General features: G+C 43.0%; 2 protein-coding genes across 4 annotated transcripts in view; both read right to left on the reverse strand.

The window, feature by feature from the left end:
• Nucleotides 1-1,998, reverse strand: part of LOC118783826 (serine/arginine repetitive matrix protein 3-like) — a 49,245-nt gene extending 47,247 nt beyond the window's left edge. Inside the window, exon 1 of the mRNA XM_036537784.1 lies at nucleotides 1,818-1,998. Coding sequence (XP_036393677.1) covers nucleotides 1,818-1,901 — 84 coding nt within the window. The 5' untranslated portion in view covers nucleotides 1,902-1,998. The remainder of the gene's footprint in view (nucleotides 1-1,817) is intronic.
• Nucleotides 1,999-5,496: 3,498 nt separating this feature from the next.
• The window catches only part of LOC118783096 (calcium/calmodulin-dependent protein kinase kinase 1-like), a 33,770-nt gene continuing 22,589 nt past the window's right edge, over nucleotides 5,497-16,677 (reverse strand). For all 3 annotated transcript variants that reach the window (XM_036536793.1, XM_036536792.1, XM_036536794.1), the window contains exons 11-17: nucleotides 16,036-16,089; nucleotides 15,256-15,329; nucleotides 14,261-14,348; nucleotides 12,389-12,517; nucleotides 11,549-11,649; nucleotides 9,787-9,816; nucleotides 5,497-8,012 (exon numbers count right to left, since the gene is read on the reverse strand). In XM_036536793.1, coding sequence (XP_036392686.1) covers nucleotides 7,940-8,012; nucleotides 9,787-9,816; nucleotides 11,549-11,649; nucleotides 12,389-12,517; nucleotides 14,261-14,348; nucleotides 15,256-15,329; nucleotides 16,036-16,089 — 549 coding nt within the window. In that variant the 3' untranslated portion in view covers nucleotides 5,497-7,939. The remainder of the gene's footprint in view (nucleotides 8,013-9,786; nucleotides 9,817-11,548; nucleotides 11,650-12,388; nucleotides 12,518-14,260; nucleotides 14,349-15,255; nucleotides 15,330-16,035; nucleotides 16,090-16,677) is intronic.

Raw genomic sequence — 16,677 nt, forward strand, 5'->3', positions numbered from 1 at the left:
AATATACCGCTCCCCTGCCGGCATCAAGCATTCCGCTTATGAAAGCCCGTATGACAGAGGGATGAGGCAGTGTTCTGACAGCCCCAGAGAGGCACACAGCTGCTGACACACGGCGGGCTGACAGGGCGGGGAAGCAGGGGCTTATTGTTCTGTAGCAGCTCTGCCAAAGACACGTCGCTATGTAGAGTCTGTGCGTTTCTCCGCTCATCCCAGGTGATCTGAAAGGAGTGTTTCAAAGGTGGAAAGATCATTGCCACATGAGTGTTTCTTTTCTTTTCTTTTCTTTCTTTCATTTCTTTCTCTCTTTAAAAAGAAAGACAAAGCTGCTCATTCCGTATGAAAGACATTTTATTTGTATACAGTAGTCTTTCAGAACGCATGCATGCAGCTCTGAATTAGCTTCAGCTGACCTGTCTATCTGGCTGTGCATACTTTGCACTGTGTTACCAATGAATGCAATTTTTCCTTACCACTCAAAAAGCTGGATTGTACTGCTGCGGAGCCTTTTGTACTTTAGTCAAACTATTATCAGAAAAGGCACAGATTTATACAAAGACTGGCTTCCCCACATGCCCTACTGTATGAACAGTTAGAAGCAGCAGCTTCAAATACAAAAATCCCTTCAGGCCCATCACAAGAAAATTAGGTTTCTCTTCAATGACATACAGTTGACCCATACACAAACAACAGGCCTACCTAGTTATCCCTGCAATAAGGTCAAACATAGCCCTTTGAGTGGCTATGGTTATTTCACATGTGTGAACACCCCAAATCTGTGAACACTGCACATCTGTGATAGCCAATTAGCCAATGGCGTGAGCACCCTACATCTGTGACTGCCGTTACCATCACAGGTGCTAAGTCATCACCACCCTACACAGCTGCTTCAGCCGACAGCCAAAGGACACGATACTCCCTCAACAACTGCAAGATCAGTCATCACCTCCTAATACGTCTTTTCTCAGGCAGAGAGCAGCATACACTCCATTAGTAACGCAACGTACAGAGTAAGTTGCATAGTTACAGTAAGGCCAACAGGTTTCACTTTCATTTTAATAAAGAATCTTGATTAATTTAGACATTTACTTTATCACTTTCTTCAAATCCAGACAGACAGAGCCAAGCAAACAGCGAGGTGCGTGTCTACCGTTTTGACGACACAATCAAGAAGCTCTCTTTACAGCTAGTTAGCTATCAAAAAGGCTCAAAATAACTCGACTGTTATTTTGAGTTATTTACCATTTTGAACTTAATTCCTCCCGAACACACTGGTAACCACGCCGTAAGAACATTAAACGGGGTCATAATTTACGTCCGCCTTTCAAACACTTGCCGATTTTGAACGTAGACTGTGCAGACACTCATTTGAATCAAAGTAGCACGTTATTACATTTCAGTGAAGTTTTAGTTTACAATTTTGTTTATAAGACAATATTCCACTAATGCTGTACATGGCGTTAAGACAATAAACCGAATAACGTTTTAGGCACTAATTTCTGTCAACGAAAATTAGGTAGGTGCCCGCCAGGTGCCAACCCCTGGAAATTGTTACTGAGCATCACGGCGTGCTGGATTCCGCACGGATCGCGACTACAGACACGAAAGCGACCGTTTAAATACATAGGTAATTGTACAAGAATTCATATTTAAAATCGCCGTGGCAGTAAAATGCATAGAACAGTTTCTATGAGTTTCATCAAGCTTCCAATGTTTAAAACACGAACACAGCAACGAACATGAACATGAATTATTCGAACACGGGTGTCGCTAAGTTAGCTCTTCTGTGCATGCGCACGAAGCTCTTCAATGGAACTTACCTGCTTGTAGCAGGTGATGAGTGCGTTGAGCAGACACGGCGACGCCTTGCTTTGTTGTTTCTGTTGGTCTGGGTGTTTGTGCATGCGGTTCCGTCGTCCTGAATTCTTCCGACACCGAATTCCCCAAACCGCGCTCCTGTCTCAGCGCTCGGTGCTGAAGTGCTGGACAGCGCATTAAACGGCTGCTCTGTCAATATCGCAAGGCGCTCAACCCCAACATATTAAACACCACCCTCTGCCGTCTCGGAGGCGCTGTTGCGTACTGCCTCACGGACGCTAGGCGACATTCACGGGCAGAACAGGCGGATGAGAACCACAATAAAGCAGCAAGCAGCAATAAATCCCGGTGTAGAGAATTTATGGCATTGCTGATACGTTTAACGTGGGTCTGAGATTCAGACAGCGTGCAGTTTCCGACTGAATCATTCAGATGAATGTAGAATTACACATGGTCAGATGAATGGTTGAAGTTTTGAATTCATCGTCAAAGTGTAACGTTTGTAATAGAAATACTAATTATACAAGATGATAATAACCCTTTTTGTTACGTTGTATTATTCATAATCATTAATATTATTAATCGTAGCAGCAGCTGCTGTTGTAGGAGGAGGGAAGATAATAGTAGCATTAGTTGTAATAGCGTCTACATTAAAAGTACTAGGGTAGCAGTTTAGCGATGTGTTTAATCTACATCAGGAATGTTGATAAAAACTACAATCACCTGAATTTTTAAATATCACAACAACCACAGTATAAATCGGAGATGAGTCAATGAAATGCAAAGTCTGTATAAATTACACATTTTTGCTGGACCACCCCTACAGCGACAGAGGTGCGCACTGCACACGGCTTGGTGATTTCATGCTGTACAGTGATGAAGACTACAATATCACCTACAATAATATTGCATTTAAATGCACTGCACCCATGAGTCAACGCGAAAACTGAAATAACCTCAGATAGACGTCAACATGTCACCACCTCGAGCCTACCGATGTATCAGTATCTGCGAAACTGCCTTGCATGCGTATCGATTAGTTTTTACCACTCATACTCATGGTTTTTCCAAACACAAGAGGGCAGCAGTCACCGAAAGAAATATGTCACGTCGTCTGCTTATGGAATGAAGCGCGTTCTTTTTGCGTTTAACGTCTGATTTTAGACCGGAATCTAAGTATTACGCTAAATTATTTGGTTGGGATTGGGGGTGGGCAAAATGATCTCAGGTGTGTTGTCAGACAAGAAGGTACCCGGGGTCGAGTGGCACATCTTTATGTTACATAAGTGTGACTCTGGCGATGCTGTCGGTTCCATTTACCGGAAAACATGGGGCCATTACCAGGGGAAAAAACGTCCCGTGTGGTGCCCTAGTTAGTTACGGTAAAATTGATTAGAAAATTTACAAATCCGGATGCCGAAATTCAGTTTTGCTTACAGTCCACGCCCTGATTACCGCATTCCTTTTAATTGACTTATTTGTTTACCTCTTTGACTGCCCGATTAAATTAAACAATGATTTCATTCGGACAGATAGTTACCACCATTTAAAAGCAGCAGTTTTTAGATGTTCCACGTTGATGTCTTTCTTGCGTTTTCAACAATTTTTGGCGACAGAGACTCACAAGGAGGAGGCAAATGATTGAGCAGTCGACAGTCTAAAGGACAGCATCCTTGAAAACACAAGAATGTGATTACGAAGGACTCTTCTAGACCTGCAGTGATATTTACACATGACCTGATACTGGAGATGCTTCACAATACACATTCAGTCGGCACACAAGGGAAAACACAGGGACTTCAGCAGTCTGAAGCACTTCTGGCAATGGTTGCCAGGCAACATAGACTTTGTGGTGCCAGAACTTGTCTGTTCCTTTAAATCTCAGGAAAAAAAATCGTATATCCATACAACTTCTACCTCATCCTGATTAATAAAGAATGAGGCAAATCTTTTGCCATTTCCGCCATACAAGCTTACAGCAATCCATCTGAGAATGGATTGAACACAAATCTTTTTTTCCCCTGAGAATTTTACACAAACTGAATGTCATGCACATCATTTTAAGAACTCAGAGCAGTAAAAGCAATCAAAGTTTTTCGCAATTGAAATGTCACAAAGTGCTTATATGTAAAATTACCAGCAGAACCAGCAAAACACATAAATAGGGCACAAATATGGCATCCAAGGCTCACGGTACTACATACAGTAGGTAAAAATGTTAAATTATCTTTTTTTCTGCACTAATTTAATTCCTCAGACAAGGTTTGTGGTCCATACTGTTACTGTTTGGTACCAAAAGCTGTTCTACTGGACACAGCAACACCCATCAGTGAGATGTGAAATAGAAAGCCAAAAAAAACCTCCAATACCACATGCAGGTATCCCCAGACTATAGACCCATGTCAGGATAAAGTCAGAGGAGCTGTATCTCTTAGTGTACCTGTGGTATTGTGATGTGACCTCCTGTGTTAGGCCAGTAGTAAAAACCAATGTCATTGATCGATGGTGTTTTGACAACTTTTATTTTCATCAGTTATATGTACAGTATAAAAGCATGCAAAAATAGCATCTTTACATCGGTACTTATTTACACTGAATGGTTGCATTTTGACGGAGCACAAGTGCACCACGCCTTATGAAACAAGGACCAGAAAAAACATCTCTTCAACACAAATTGTAACGATAAGGACATCACACACACTCAATTTCTGAATTTTTAAATACAGCTCAAAGCAGCCATACTGAAATTACATTGTTACTGTGTCATTTGTTCTGCCAGTGGATCCTTGCAGCTCAGATTTCTTTTGTTGAATATTGTACATTTTCACATTGACTGTTTTTTGTTTGTGTGGTAAAAAAAAGCCCAAACAAGAACATTTAAGTATTACAAAATAAAGCACAATCTCATTCTTTCTCCATATTATATACCAAGATTCACAAGGAGTGTTAATACACATTAGAACACAAGATAACCAATAACATACGGTCACCAAGAGCGAGTCACTCCACATATAAGGGAATCAGGGCTGTAGAATATATATCCTTTTAAAGAATAACTATAGATATCAGACAACGCTTTGAACAAAAATGTACCTGGATTATTTTTACATATATACACATGTGAGTAGACAGGTGAGATGGAGAAAGCCAGTGAGAACATCAAGTAAAGGTCCAGGGAACAACCTGTCAAAGACAGGCAGACTTCTGACACACCAAACATTTTACCCCCCGCGCCATATCAAGCGGTATTAGGTCTATTACGTACTTTTCTTTCTCCTTCATAAATACATATGTACACCCCCGAAGGATGACTCAACAAAGTACCTGCTGAAGAGTTTCAGAAATCTTGAAATAATCAGGAATCAGCATGCTCCCCACATTTTGCCAACCCTTTGCAAAAAAACCCCAGCTGTGATTCAAACACAGGTGATGACATCAATGACAAACCTGAACAAACGCATACTCCCCATCTCAGCCTAAGCTTCACTGCTGCACTAAAACAGCACCAGGAACGAATGAAGACAAAACGCTCACACATGAGCAGGGAAATTATTAGGAAAAAGACCAGGTCTCACAATGCTGAGCAGTTAGCATAATGGAGCTAAATAATTATGACGTAAACAGGGCAGTCTGCTGGGATCCTCAATTCATGATGATTCAAATTCCGGTTATTCCGGTCATTCCTGATAAATGGTAAAGTCACACAGGGCACTATTTCGAGACTCCAAGGTGATGTGCTTTGTGCTGCTATGAAAGATATTTGGGGAGGGGGGTGCAGTTTTCAGGCCTGCACTGAAGGCAGACAGCATACCTACATAGACACACTATGTCTCCAGACCAGCACAATGTTTGTTTTGTGGCATGAGCAACCACTTCTCCATACAGATCAAGGGCTCGTGAAATGAATGGGAATACGAGAAGCAGAGATTTTTCTGTGGGTTCACTCCAAAAGAAACAGTGAGCAGATGCTTGTAAAGATGAGACAAGTAAATGAGAAAACACCATCTGGTGTTTTTTGTTGGGAAACAACAGAGCATACTGTATTTTTGAGCTGTGGCATCAGTAACCCCATCCTGATCATTACCTTTAGAAGAAGCACACCCATTAGTATGAGGTTAAACCAGCAAGGCTTCCAAAATAGTCTAGGGCCAAACAGCAGCATCAACAGCACAATGATACACTGTTCTCTTCCTTTTCAAGGAAAATGGAAAACTGAAACATTGTCTTTTCCATCATTTTCCACCATTTAGCCAGGATATATAAAATTATGGCACCAGTAAATGTTTCACCTTTTTAGCATACTTAGTTAATGAAATATTTAGGTTTTCTCTTTCTGTCTTGAGTATTGGGTTTAAAATAAAGAGGTATTTAAATTTCCATTTACACAGAACATCATTCAGTCTTAATAACCCAAATTAGGTTACACATATGGATGCCAAGTATTATGTAATGTAAGAATAGAAAATACCCTGAAAATTTTCTGTATGGGACATTGCCAATTTCATGGTGTGTGTGTGTGTGCGTGTGTGTGTGTGTGTGTGTGTGTGTGTGTGTGTGTTTGAGTCCATGTCCATTAAAGTTTCAGACTGCATCTTCAGTTCCTTTCATGCATGAAATATACCACTGACTACAAAGTTTTACTCATTACCACAGTTAGTAATTTACCAGTACATAGTGAAAAACCACCACAGCCCCCCCTCACCACCCAAACCCCAAACAAAAACAGAATCTTATGACTTTCCATTTTAGACTGGCAGGACAAGATAAAGAACATGCATCAAAGATATCCTTTATCCAGGTCACAGGAAACACAGTCCAAATGACCTTTTTCATTCAGCTCAATTACAAAATTTCAACAGCTCCACTTCTAACTCCTCATACTATAAAGATGTACATGCTTTTTCTGTCTGCATGCTTTCAATTTTTTGGCACAGTATGCAATCACTGGCAATTAGCTGTGATGATAATCTCTTTGGAGGTCTGGCCTCAATCTGCTGACAAACAATATCACTGCTCCAACGCAAGTGACAGCACTCTGATCACTCTTCCGTTTGATTGTGTTTTGATTGAAGCGCTATCACATTTAAACAGCAGACAGCCTTCTGTTCTCAGAAAAGCCATGGCTTTCAGAGACAGACAAATCAATCAAGCAGCAACCAGTTTCTCATTTATACAGTCTTTCTGCACATAAAGTTTATGATAATAGATTTTAACACATGCACATCCATCCAAGTAATTAATCCCCAGTGCATGGACTCCATAATAGTGAAATATTTCCCCTCAGCCATGACACTTTGGCCAGCTGTTTTCCCCTTAACCCTTGCTGAAATCCCCTCCTGTGCCGTCTCTAATTCAGTGGGGATATCTAAATTGCAACTACTTGTCAGGTAGGACCCATCTTCAGGTTGCATTAGGTCATCTGGCCTTCAGAAATGCGGCATTTGTTTTGCACAGGCTCCAGTTTTCAGTATCAGATCCACTCCAGAGTGGAATATTCTTTAACAACAACAAAGAATTGGAATACTCTGAGATATTCTGGAATATGTCTGCAATATTCTTTAACAACAATTAACCTTCTGAATCTGGGTGCGTTACATTCCAGACCTGAATAATGCTAATGATGCAGAATGCATTTATATAGTGCGTGTAATCCTTAACGAGAAGCTTTCAAAGTCCTTTGCAGTGATGGGCGCAGACACACCTCCACCGCCACCAATGTCAAACACTCACCTGGGTGAGGAACGGCCGCCATTTTCAAACCAGAGAGCTCACCATACAGAGGCTGAGATGGAGGGGGAGAGGCATTTTTAGCCAATGAAATTTGGGGAAGATAAGATTGCTGGATTTAGTGTGCCAAGAATAAGGCTGCAAAAAGTGGGACATGTACAGTAGCAGGTGGAGAGACCAACACCAGCATGCAAAATACCATAATAATTACCATCATTCTCCATACATAAGCAAACCACTTCAGTGGAATATTCACTGTTTCTCTGGACAAAAAGCTCTCCTCTGGAGAAACAGGGCCAGAGGTGAGGTTGAGTAATGGGTGACCTTGAGGGGTCGGTGAGGGACAGGGTAAGAGGAGACAGAGCCTGGAACATGAAGGTGGGGGCCGCTGCTCCCTTCAGGACGAGGGCTCGTCTTCCTGCAGGTCCTCCAGCTCCCCCTCCTTGCTCCCCTCTCCACTGCTGCTCTTCCTGTGACAGTCGGGAGAGGAAGAGAACAGCGTGATTATCACCGCGCACAGAAGACCATGGCTCTGAAGCTCCGTTCACGCCAAAGAAACGCACAGCTTCCATCCCACGAAGTGCCTGACGTACACGAATGAGGAATGATTACATCACAGGGTTTGGCCTGAGGCTATAATCTTTTCAGATGTGCTCTTGATGTAACAAATTATCAATTGCTAGGGCCGGCAACACGAAGACACTGAAATCAATATTTCAGTGCATTTACACTTAATACTAAGCATGTCAACCCTGTTCCCCTCTCATTTTACTATTCTCTTATAAATCATTTCACACTCCTTAAAAAATATATATTAGGAGTCATATGAAAGCATATTCTTCATGAACAGAAGCGATGTGACGATCTCAAGTTGCTTTGCCAGCCCGACAGTCTTGCTCAAGACTTGACCCCTCTTCTGTTTGCAAGGGTAAGTAAGGGTAAATTAGACCTTCTTACCAGGGGATCATGGAGTCAAAGAAAGCCTTTACTCTCAATTAAAGTGTATTAGCGGTGATTCTGTCTGCCTGAGACCCGTGTGTCAAGGCCCATAAGAGGCGCACGCATTGAGAGCTTCTTGTGGAAAAATAATTATCCCCTTCAGGGGGCCTTACTGTATTTTATGCCTGTAATTAGGCTGCTCAGTGACACAATGCGATTTGCCCGGCAATTTGAATCACCCATTGTATGGAGCATAAAGAGCATGATATGTTTGTGAAAGCTACAGTTTTTCCTCTCCTATATAAAGCACAGTGATTCACGTGTGAGAATTTTGTTTTAAAATCTCAATAGATAACACCTGCCTTTCTTCCATTCAACACCCCTTCTTTTGGCTATTTTGACATCAACATCTTGGGGGTCCCAAACTGCTATGCTGCACAAAATAGGCTCTGCTTCCTCAGAACTAAATTCCATACTTAATAAGATAAGGACTGTCTGTCTGTAAGCATTTTCAAAAAATAATTCCCCCCTAAAAATTGTATTTAAATCACATTGAAAGGAATGTGCCATTTGCTATAGCACATTTTTAGACTGAACTGACACAAAGCACTGAACAGTGTTTTTTCCATCAAAAAACAAAAAGCCGCTTGTGATAATGTTTGCACAATGACAACAATAACAATAGTAATAGAAATACTTGCAATTTGGACAATATCAAATCCTATAAGAAGTGTGTATTGTTCTTGAAATGGTACAATAATGACGGTAATATAAATTGGTGTGTTGCACAATACATGTATTGTGTGTATGCAGCAGCTGTACTTTAAAATTGTATGAAACTGTAACCATGTGATGACTAAAGGCAATTTGCCGAACATTATATTTTGTTTAAACATATAAAGTGAGACAACAGATACTGATATTCTGATAAGCCATTTGATGTGTCTCAAAGAAATTATTTTTAAAAATGTGACAAATGACAAGCTCCATTATGCTGCTAAGTGCTTGGGAAATTGCAGCAGTGCTGGACCAAGAGTAATCAGTGTGATATGCGTATAGGGTCAGTTTCAATAATTTCAAACATACACACACATTCACATGCACACATGCATGCGTATGCACACAGACACACACACACACACACACACACACACACACACACGCAGATATGCAGGCACACACACACACATACACATGCACATTCGCATGGATATGCACACAGACACACACACACACACACACAAATAGGGTTAAATGGGACAGAGGACAATGAGGACTGACTTTGGACCTGTGAATCACAGTTACCTCAGCGAGGAGCGGAAAAGCCACGTGTCCCTGCAGAAGACAAGAGACGGAAAGAGAGAAAGTCAACCGAGACACAAATGAGACATTCTCAAGCATTCTGGGACAGGAAACAAAGGTGAATGAGGAAGCTGAGAGTTAACAGCAACATCACAGCTTTTAATCACTTTGTGTGTTATATAACTAATCCCAGCAGGGGGCAGTGCAGCACTCCATGGTTCCGCTGTGGACACGGCAGTGTAATCCTTATCACCCATCATTCTCTTATGAAAAATAAAACACAGCGCAGTCAGCTTTGCCTCGGGGCTTCTACGCTGACTGGGCTCAGAGCTGCAACAGACTACAATTATCCTTCACCATGATGGGACACTGTCACATTTCCATCGGCTGACGGCTTAAATCTGAGCAACGTTTAACAGCAATGATAGTGTGTAAGACAGCCTATCTTAGATACGTAGATATATTTAATGAGCAATCTTCTTCACGTCCTTCCATTTACCATAATCAACAATCTCAAAGCCAAAGCAATGCACACAGAAACCTATTTTCTAGTAAAGCAGAGGGCAGCAAACGCATATAACAGGAGCGGCACTGTCCTTAAAACACCCCTCACTGAAATCCAGAGAAACTACTCCTGTGGGCGGGACCTGACAGGTGTTTCTCTGCTAATTAGGGTGAATTAACATTCATTTAGCATTCTTTGGAAACCGCAGCTTCTCAATCAATCTGCCTGCGCCAGTGGATAAGCTCGGGATTAGCTCATCAGGGGGCTGAGCAGACTCTGGGAACGGAGGCACCAAGGACGACTCACTAGAGTGACTTAAGCTGAGAAGAAGGGTATAAAATCCTGACAGCACAGCCAGGGCTCTTCCAGAATAATGGGACTCACAAATGCTAAAAAAAATCATTTTTGTGTATTTCTGAAATCTCTATAGTTCCTAGTGTGACTTGAGCCAAAAGTCAGTGCTAATAATCGGTAGTTGGTGTGGAAGGGACTGATGTGGTGTTTACCCATGATGCTGTGAATGAGTCTGTTGATGAGGTTAGTGTTGTAAATAAAGCTGGTGGTGTTGGTGTGGTTAGTGCCCTGGTCTCGGTGTGGTTGGTATTGTGGATGAAGTTTCTAGTGATTTTGTGGTTACTATTGTGGATGAAACTCGTGGTGTTGCTGTTTGTGTGGTTACTATAGCACACGAGGCTGGCGATTTTGGTACTGTTAGTATTGTAAATGAAGCTGGTGGTGTTGGTGTGGTTACTATCGCATTTGAAGCTAGTGGTGTTGGTGTGGTTAATGCTGTGGATTAAGCTAGTGCTGTTGATGTGGTTAGCGTTGTGGATGATGTGGTTAGCGTTGTGGATAAAGATGCAGTTTGTGCAAAGAGGCCTATAAATAAGGCTGGGGACATCGGGAGAAACTGAATGTGGGCGGTGGTGATGTCAGAGACAGCTGGTTGCACATGAGGCCGGTCAGGCTGATGTACCCTGCGTCATCAGTGAGGCTTGTGGTGTGGGCGTGGACATGAGGACAGTGTTGTGAATGAGGCTAACAGACAGGGGGCGTGCAAGGTGTGAATGAGGCCAACGACGTGGGCGGGGACAACTGGCCTGTATGAGTGAGGACTGTGCTGCTCTTGAAAGGGCAGTCCATCCTGTGATGATGCTGGCGATAGCGTGCTCTGAGTGAGGCTGTTTGCCTTGGGGTGTGGAAGGTGTTGTAAACGCGTGTTTGCGGCGATGTTGTTGACAGGGAGACTCTGTCGCTTACATAAGCAGATTTCCTGGGGCAGACATGGACCTCTCCGTCTTGCCAGGACACTCGAAGGGATTGCCAAAGGAGCGCTTCCTCAGCATGGACTTCACCAGGATCTGCAGTAGAGATGGGCGGAAGCAATAAGGAGGTACAAGCTGTAACCCCACTCTAGACCAGATTCAACGTGTTGTGAGAGTTCCCTCTCCAGCCTTAAAAAACGTTCTGGAATGTTCTAGAATTTAGAATTGTGTTCTAGAATCTACAAAATTCCAGAAGCAGAACATACTGTACAGGCCAGGCAGCCATGAAGAAGCACAATCAGGTGTAAGGTTAAGTAGAGTGGGATTGTTGAGATAGCATTTGGACTTTGGGCCAATTGTACGATGTCACCTTTGAATGACTAATCTTACTCAGTACAACCTAATGCAGCTGGAAGGGAAGGTCTTATTCTGTGTGCTCTTAAGCCATCACTGATCTAGCATGACTGTCCACACTGACAAGAGATCTCTGTCACAGCTGTCTAATTTGGAATTACAGGAAAGGAAAAGATTCAACGAGTGTGGATTTTACAGCACATGCCTGGCTGGTCTGACAGCATATGAGAACATAACCCTATAGGACCAGGGCTGAACCACCTTGATATAGATGGTGACTCCATCATGGGAGCGGTACTCTCTCATAACTCCACGTTGTTCTGGTACTGCTTGCTTTCACCAGGGACAGACCATGGAGTGTGCGGGTGTGTATGTGTGTGTGTGTGCACGTGTGTGCATGTATTTGTGCGCACATGCGTGTGCATGTACATGTGTATGTGGATGGCCCTGGGGGGGGGGGGCTGCACTTCGCACTGCTTACCACAGCAGACAGGCTGGGGACCAGCTTAACCGAATTCTGCACCTCCTCCTCCGTCACCTCCACCACGGTGCAGTGCTCCTCCTCCAGAGGCAGGGGGTTGGAGCCGTCCTCGGTCACCCACGGGTGTACCTGCCGGGTGAGAGCACAGCCAGCCCACGGTGAGACCCCCACCCACGCTACACCAAGCTGATGCAACATCTACAGTCAGTACAGTGACAGGCAGCCTGGGGTCGACCCTAATGGAGGCTGGCGGGGCGTCTATTACATCAACATGTATACTCCCCTTTCCCATGTTTATACAACATGCAAATATAGTACTAATATACAGTTTGGACACAACAAGATAAGATAATGGGATAAAAGACATTTTGATCTAAAGGTGTATGCTTAAATGCTTTAAATTTGTTTCTGAGACAAACATAAATAGTGAAATTGATACCTATGTATGAATTTACAACCTAAAAAAATTTCATTTTAAAAAATATTTTTTTCACTACTTTGAAGAATCTAAAATATAAGATAGTTAGGATTTCTTCAAGACTTCTGGTCACTGCATAATTCCGTTTGTGTTATTTCATAGTTGTGATGTCTTTACTAATATTCAAAAATGTGGAATGTAGTAAAAAAATAAAGAAAAAGCTTTCTATGGGCAGGTGTGTCCAGACTATTGACTGGTACTGTATATTTTCGGAAGACACCGAGGGCTCGGGGTGGTGGGGCTTACTGCAGGGATTCTATCTCTCATTTCCCTGTGGAGCGTTCCTGTGCACCAGCAAGAGACAGGATTCCCGGAATGAGCTCAATAACGGAAAATAAGCTCCGATAGCTCCATCTGGCCGGTGCAGATCCCACTGCACAATATTGTAAGGATTTCAGAGGCAGGGGGATTAGGCAGAAATAAAGCTGTACAAGGAAGGCTGGGACTACGCTGCCTTAGTCACGTCTCCAAACCCACATTTGTTTTGTTGTCGGGTTTCCCTGTGTTTAAATTTAAATCACCTGCTCCAGATTATGCCATGAGATTTATGAGGATACTAATTACTGATTTCTATCAAGGTGGAATAACAGGAGTGAGTGTACCTGTGAAAGTGGTCAGTTCTGGAAGGGGTGTGTGTGTGTGGGGGGGTGCTCTCTCCATCACGTTCTCTCGCTGTCTCTCTCTCTCTCTCTCTCTCTCTCTCACACACACACACACACACACACACACACACAGTTTAGAAGTCCCCTTTATCTAGTTATCAGTTAGCTGGCTGCTGCTTCAGGATTAGTTTGATTAGATAAGTCTGGATGGGACTGAGGGTGAGTTTGTAACGGTCTTAATTGTTCCACCATTTCACTTAATCTACTAAACAGCTCCCTTCCACTGTTGACTGCCCAGGTGGAAACACAAGCACAAGGTCTGGCAGTGATAGCATACAACATGAGGACCGCTTTCCTCTGACACATGATGGTGTGTATACTGTAAGGCATCCCTGGATGATGACGCTCCTGGCATCAGCATCACGTGAACTTACATGGCAAGCTGTCACTCTTATAGAACTGGATGAGAGACAAGCTGCCTCTGGTAATTGTAAATGTCAACTTCAGTTGGACAACTTCATTAGTTGCACGTCATTAGACAAAAGCCTGACAAAATTGTGCAGACGTCTGTCCATCTGTGGATGTCTGAGAGATTTGATTCAGTATTGACTAGTGTAAGAAAAATGTTCCTTCTTGTACAAACATCTCAAACACTGCATTTCTCACACCAATGAGCCTCAGCTGAGGCTGCCAGATATTACAATTAATTTCAAATTTTGTGAGAGCAGCTGGACAGATGTTTTGGTGTTCTAACACAGCCAGCCTTGGCAATGCCACGCCCCCTTTCGTCACCTTGATTTCAGGTATGGAGATCCTCAGCTCTGGGTCTTTCTCCAGCATCCTCAGAATGAGGTCCTTCAGGCCTTCACTGATGGCTGGTCTGGAAACGGAGGGACAGGGTCGGGTCACTGCTGGCACCTCAGAGTTATACAGAGCCAGCTGACAAACACGGAGCATATGCATGACACGTGTGGGTGGCATGTTGGCTTGGACAATTCCTCTCACACAAAGGTGGGGAGAAGGCGAGGTAAATGCCATCACCCCTGTTTCTGCACCACTGTCATGAAAAAAATACAGAAGGTGGTGTTAGATTACACAGTGATCACACACTTCTTGTGGCATCCCTGTATATCCTTATACCTTTTCGATTTGAAACATCATATATTCAAAAAAAAACCACAGTATATTAGCAAAACATTCTATAAATTACTCCTTTCATCATGAAATGTCATAACTGTTTCACAACAGTAACAACTGCACATCTGTACAGAGAGCTGTAGAAGAGTGGTCATCAAGTTGTTGCTTAGGAAGTGATGAAATCATTACGAAAGGTAAAATATACCAAAAGTGCTTTTTTTTTCAGTCCCACCCCACTCCAGCCACACCCTCCTCATCCCCCCACACCGCCCCATCTCAGTACAGATGTTGTGTATGTTGGGTTCTGTGTACTGTTTTGTATTACATTAATTGCAACCTCGGTACAAAAATAAACACTTAATCAATGAATTTACTTTTTACTTACTTACACTTGCCCATGGAACAGCTAGTATCTCAATCAAAGGAAACACGTTTGTGTGATACTCCTCCCGTGGGGTGTTATTCTATTTTTATTTACGGGAGAGGCTTCCGTTTGTTCTATACAGTGCTCGGCATTTAAGATGCAGGATCCTCCGCGCGGCTCGAGTATGATGAGCTTTCCCGCGGCACATGGCATCGCTCGGTAGCGCTAATCGGCAGGATCGCGGCGGGAATCGGCAGGCTTTAATGCGACGTTCAAAGTCACTCACGTCTCAGGGAACTCCACGGGCTTGCTCCTGATCTTATTGTGCAGGGCCAGGATGTACTCGTCTATGAAAGGGCACTGCCGAAACACATCGACACAAAACCCGACCATTAGAGCGGCATAGGAGGAAAATACCACGGTGGCAAGCACATCCGTAACTTCATAAATAGAGTTCAATCAAAGGATAACATCATGCAGTGCAGTCACATTAGCGTGTGAAACATGAGATGCAGCCTCACAAACAGATGCTATTGTCAATTAGCACTGGTGAGTTATAGCAGACAACTTCTATATATCAGTATCATGTTAATCCAGTGAAAATAAAAACAAATACCTGCACAGTGAACAGTTCATTTGCATTATGTCTGTCACGGCATTACAAACAATATGGGGGCTTCTGCAGTGAATGAAAGAGAAAGACCCTCACGGATGAGCGAGAGAAAGAGAGATAGAGAGACCTTCACTGAAGAGAGAGAGGGAGACACCCTTGCTGATGGGAGAAAGAAAGAGATAGAGACAGACAGACAGACCCTTGCTGATAAGAGGGAGAGGGGGAGAGATAGAGAGAAAGAGAGAGAGACCTTCACTGAAGAGAAAGAGAGGGAGAGAGATGCCCATGCAGATGAGGGAGAGAAAGATTGGGAAAGGCAGAGAGAGAGACCTTCACTGATGGGAGAAGGAGAGATAGGGAGAACATGCTTATTGGCTGATCTCCACCCCCTCAGTCCCTACACTGGACAAATATTTAACAGCAGGCCATAGGAGGACATTTCCGTGAACTTGCCTTCCCAAACACGAAACAGTACAGGGTGACTCCCATCGCCCATACATCCAGAGCCTGTGGAGGAAGAACATGACACAGCCTGTGTCAGTCACAGAGAGAGGGCGTACTGCCACACACTTTCAGCCGTGCCTGCACCCCCTCCGAACAGACACCGGAGCACCCGCAGCACTGCCTGTATCTGCATTTACACAGGAGAAGTACTCTACCCCATACAGTCACACATTTCCTCCTGTCCCTGTCCTCATAAGGCAAAACACAGGATTTCAACTTAGGCATCCATTTAAAATTAAACTTAATGTCAGGTAGCACCTTATAATGTCATGTGTCATTAATTTATCAGCAACTAACATGTCCCTAACCTTTCAAAATGTATGGATTTACTGACTGTGAATAAACTATTTACACACATTTGTGAAGGTTTTTGTCTATAGATTGATTCACATTAATAATACACATGTCACTTAAACCCTTCTTGATCACAACTAAATGTCCAGAATTACTGTATTTTCCTAACTCCCACATTTAGAATATGTGCATGACACCCAATATGCCCCAAACACTCACTAAACAGAATAACCCCAGCAACTCCACACAGAATAAAGAATAATTATTAAGGACTTCTGTTAATAGATTAGGTATTAC

The sequence above is a fragment of the Megalops cyprinoides genome, chromosome 9, assembly GCF_013368585.1.
Source record: "Megalops cyprinoides isolate fMegCyp1 chromosome 9, fMegCyp1.pri, whole genome shotgun sequence".
NCBI lineage: Eukaryota > Metazoa > Chordata > Actinopteri > Elopiformes > Megalopidae > Megalops > Megalops cyprinoides.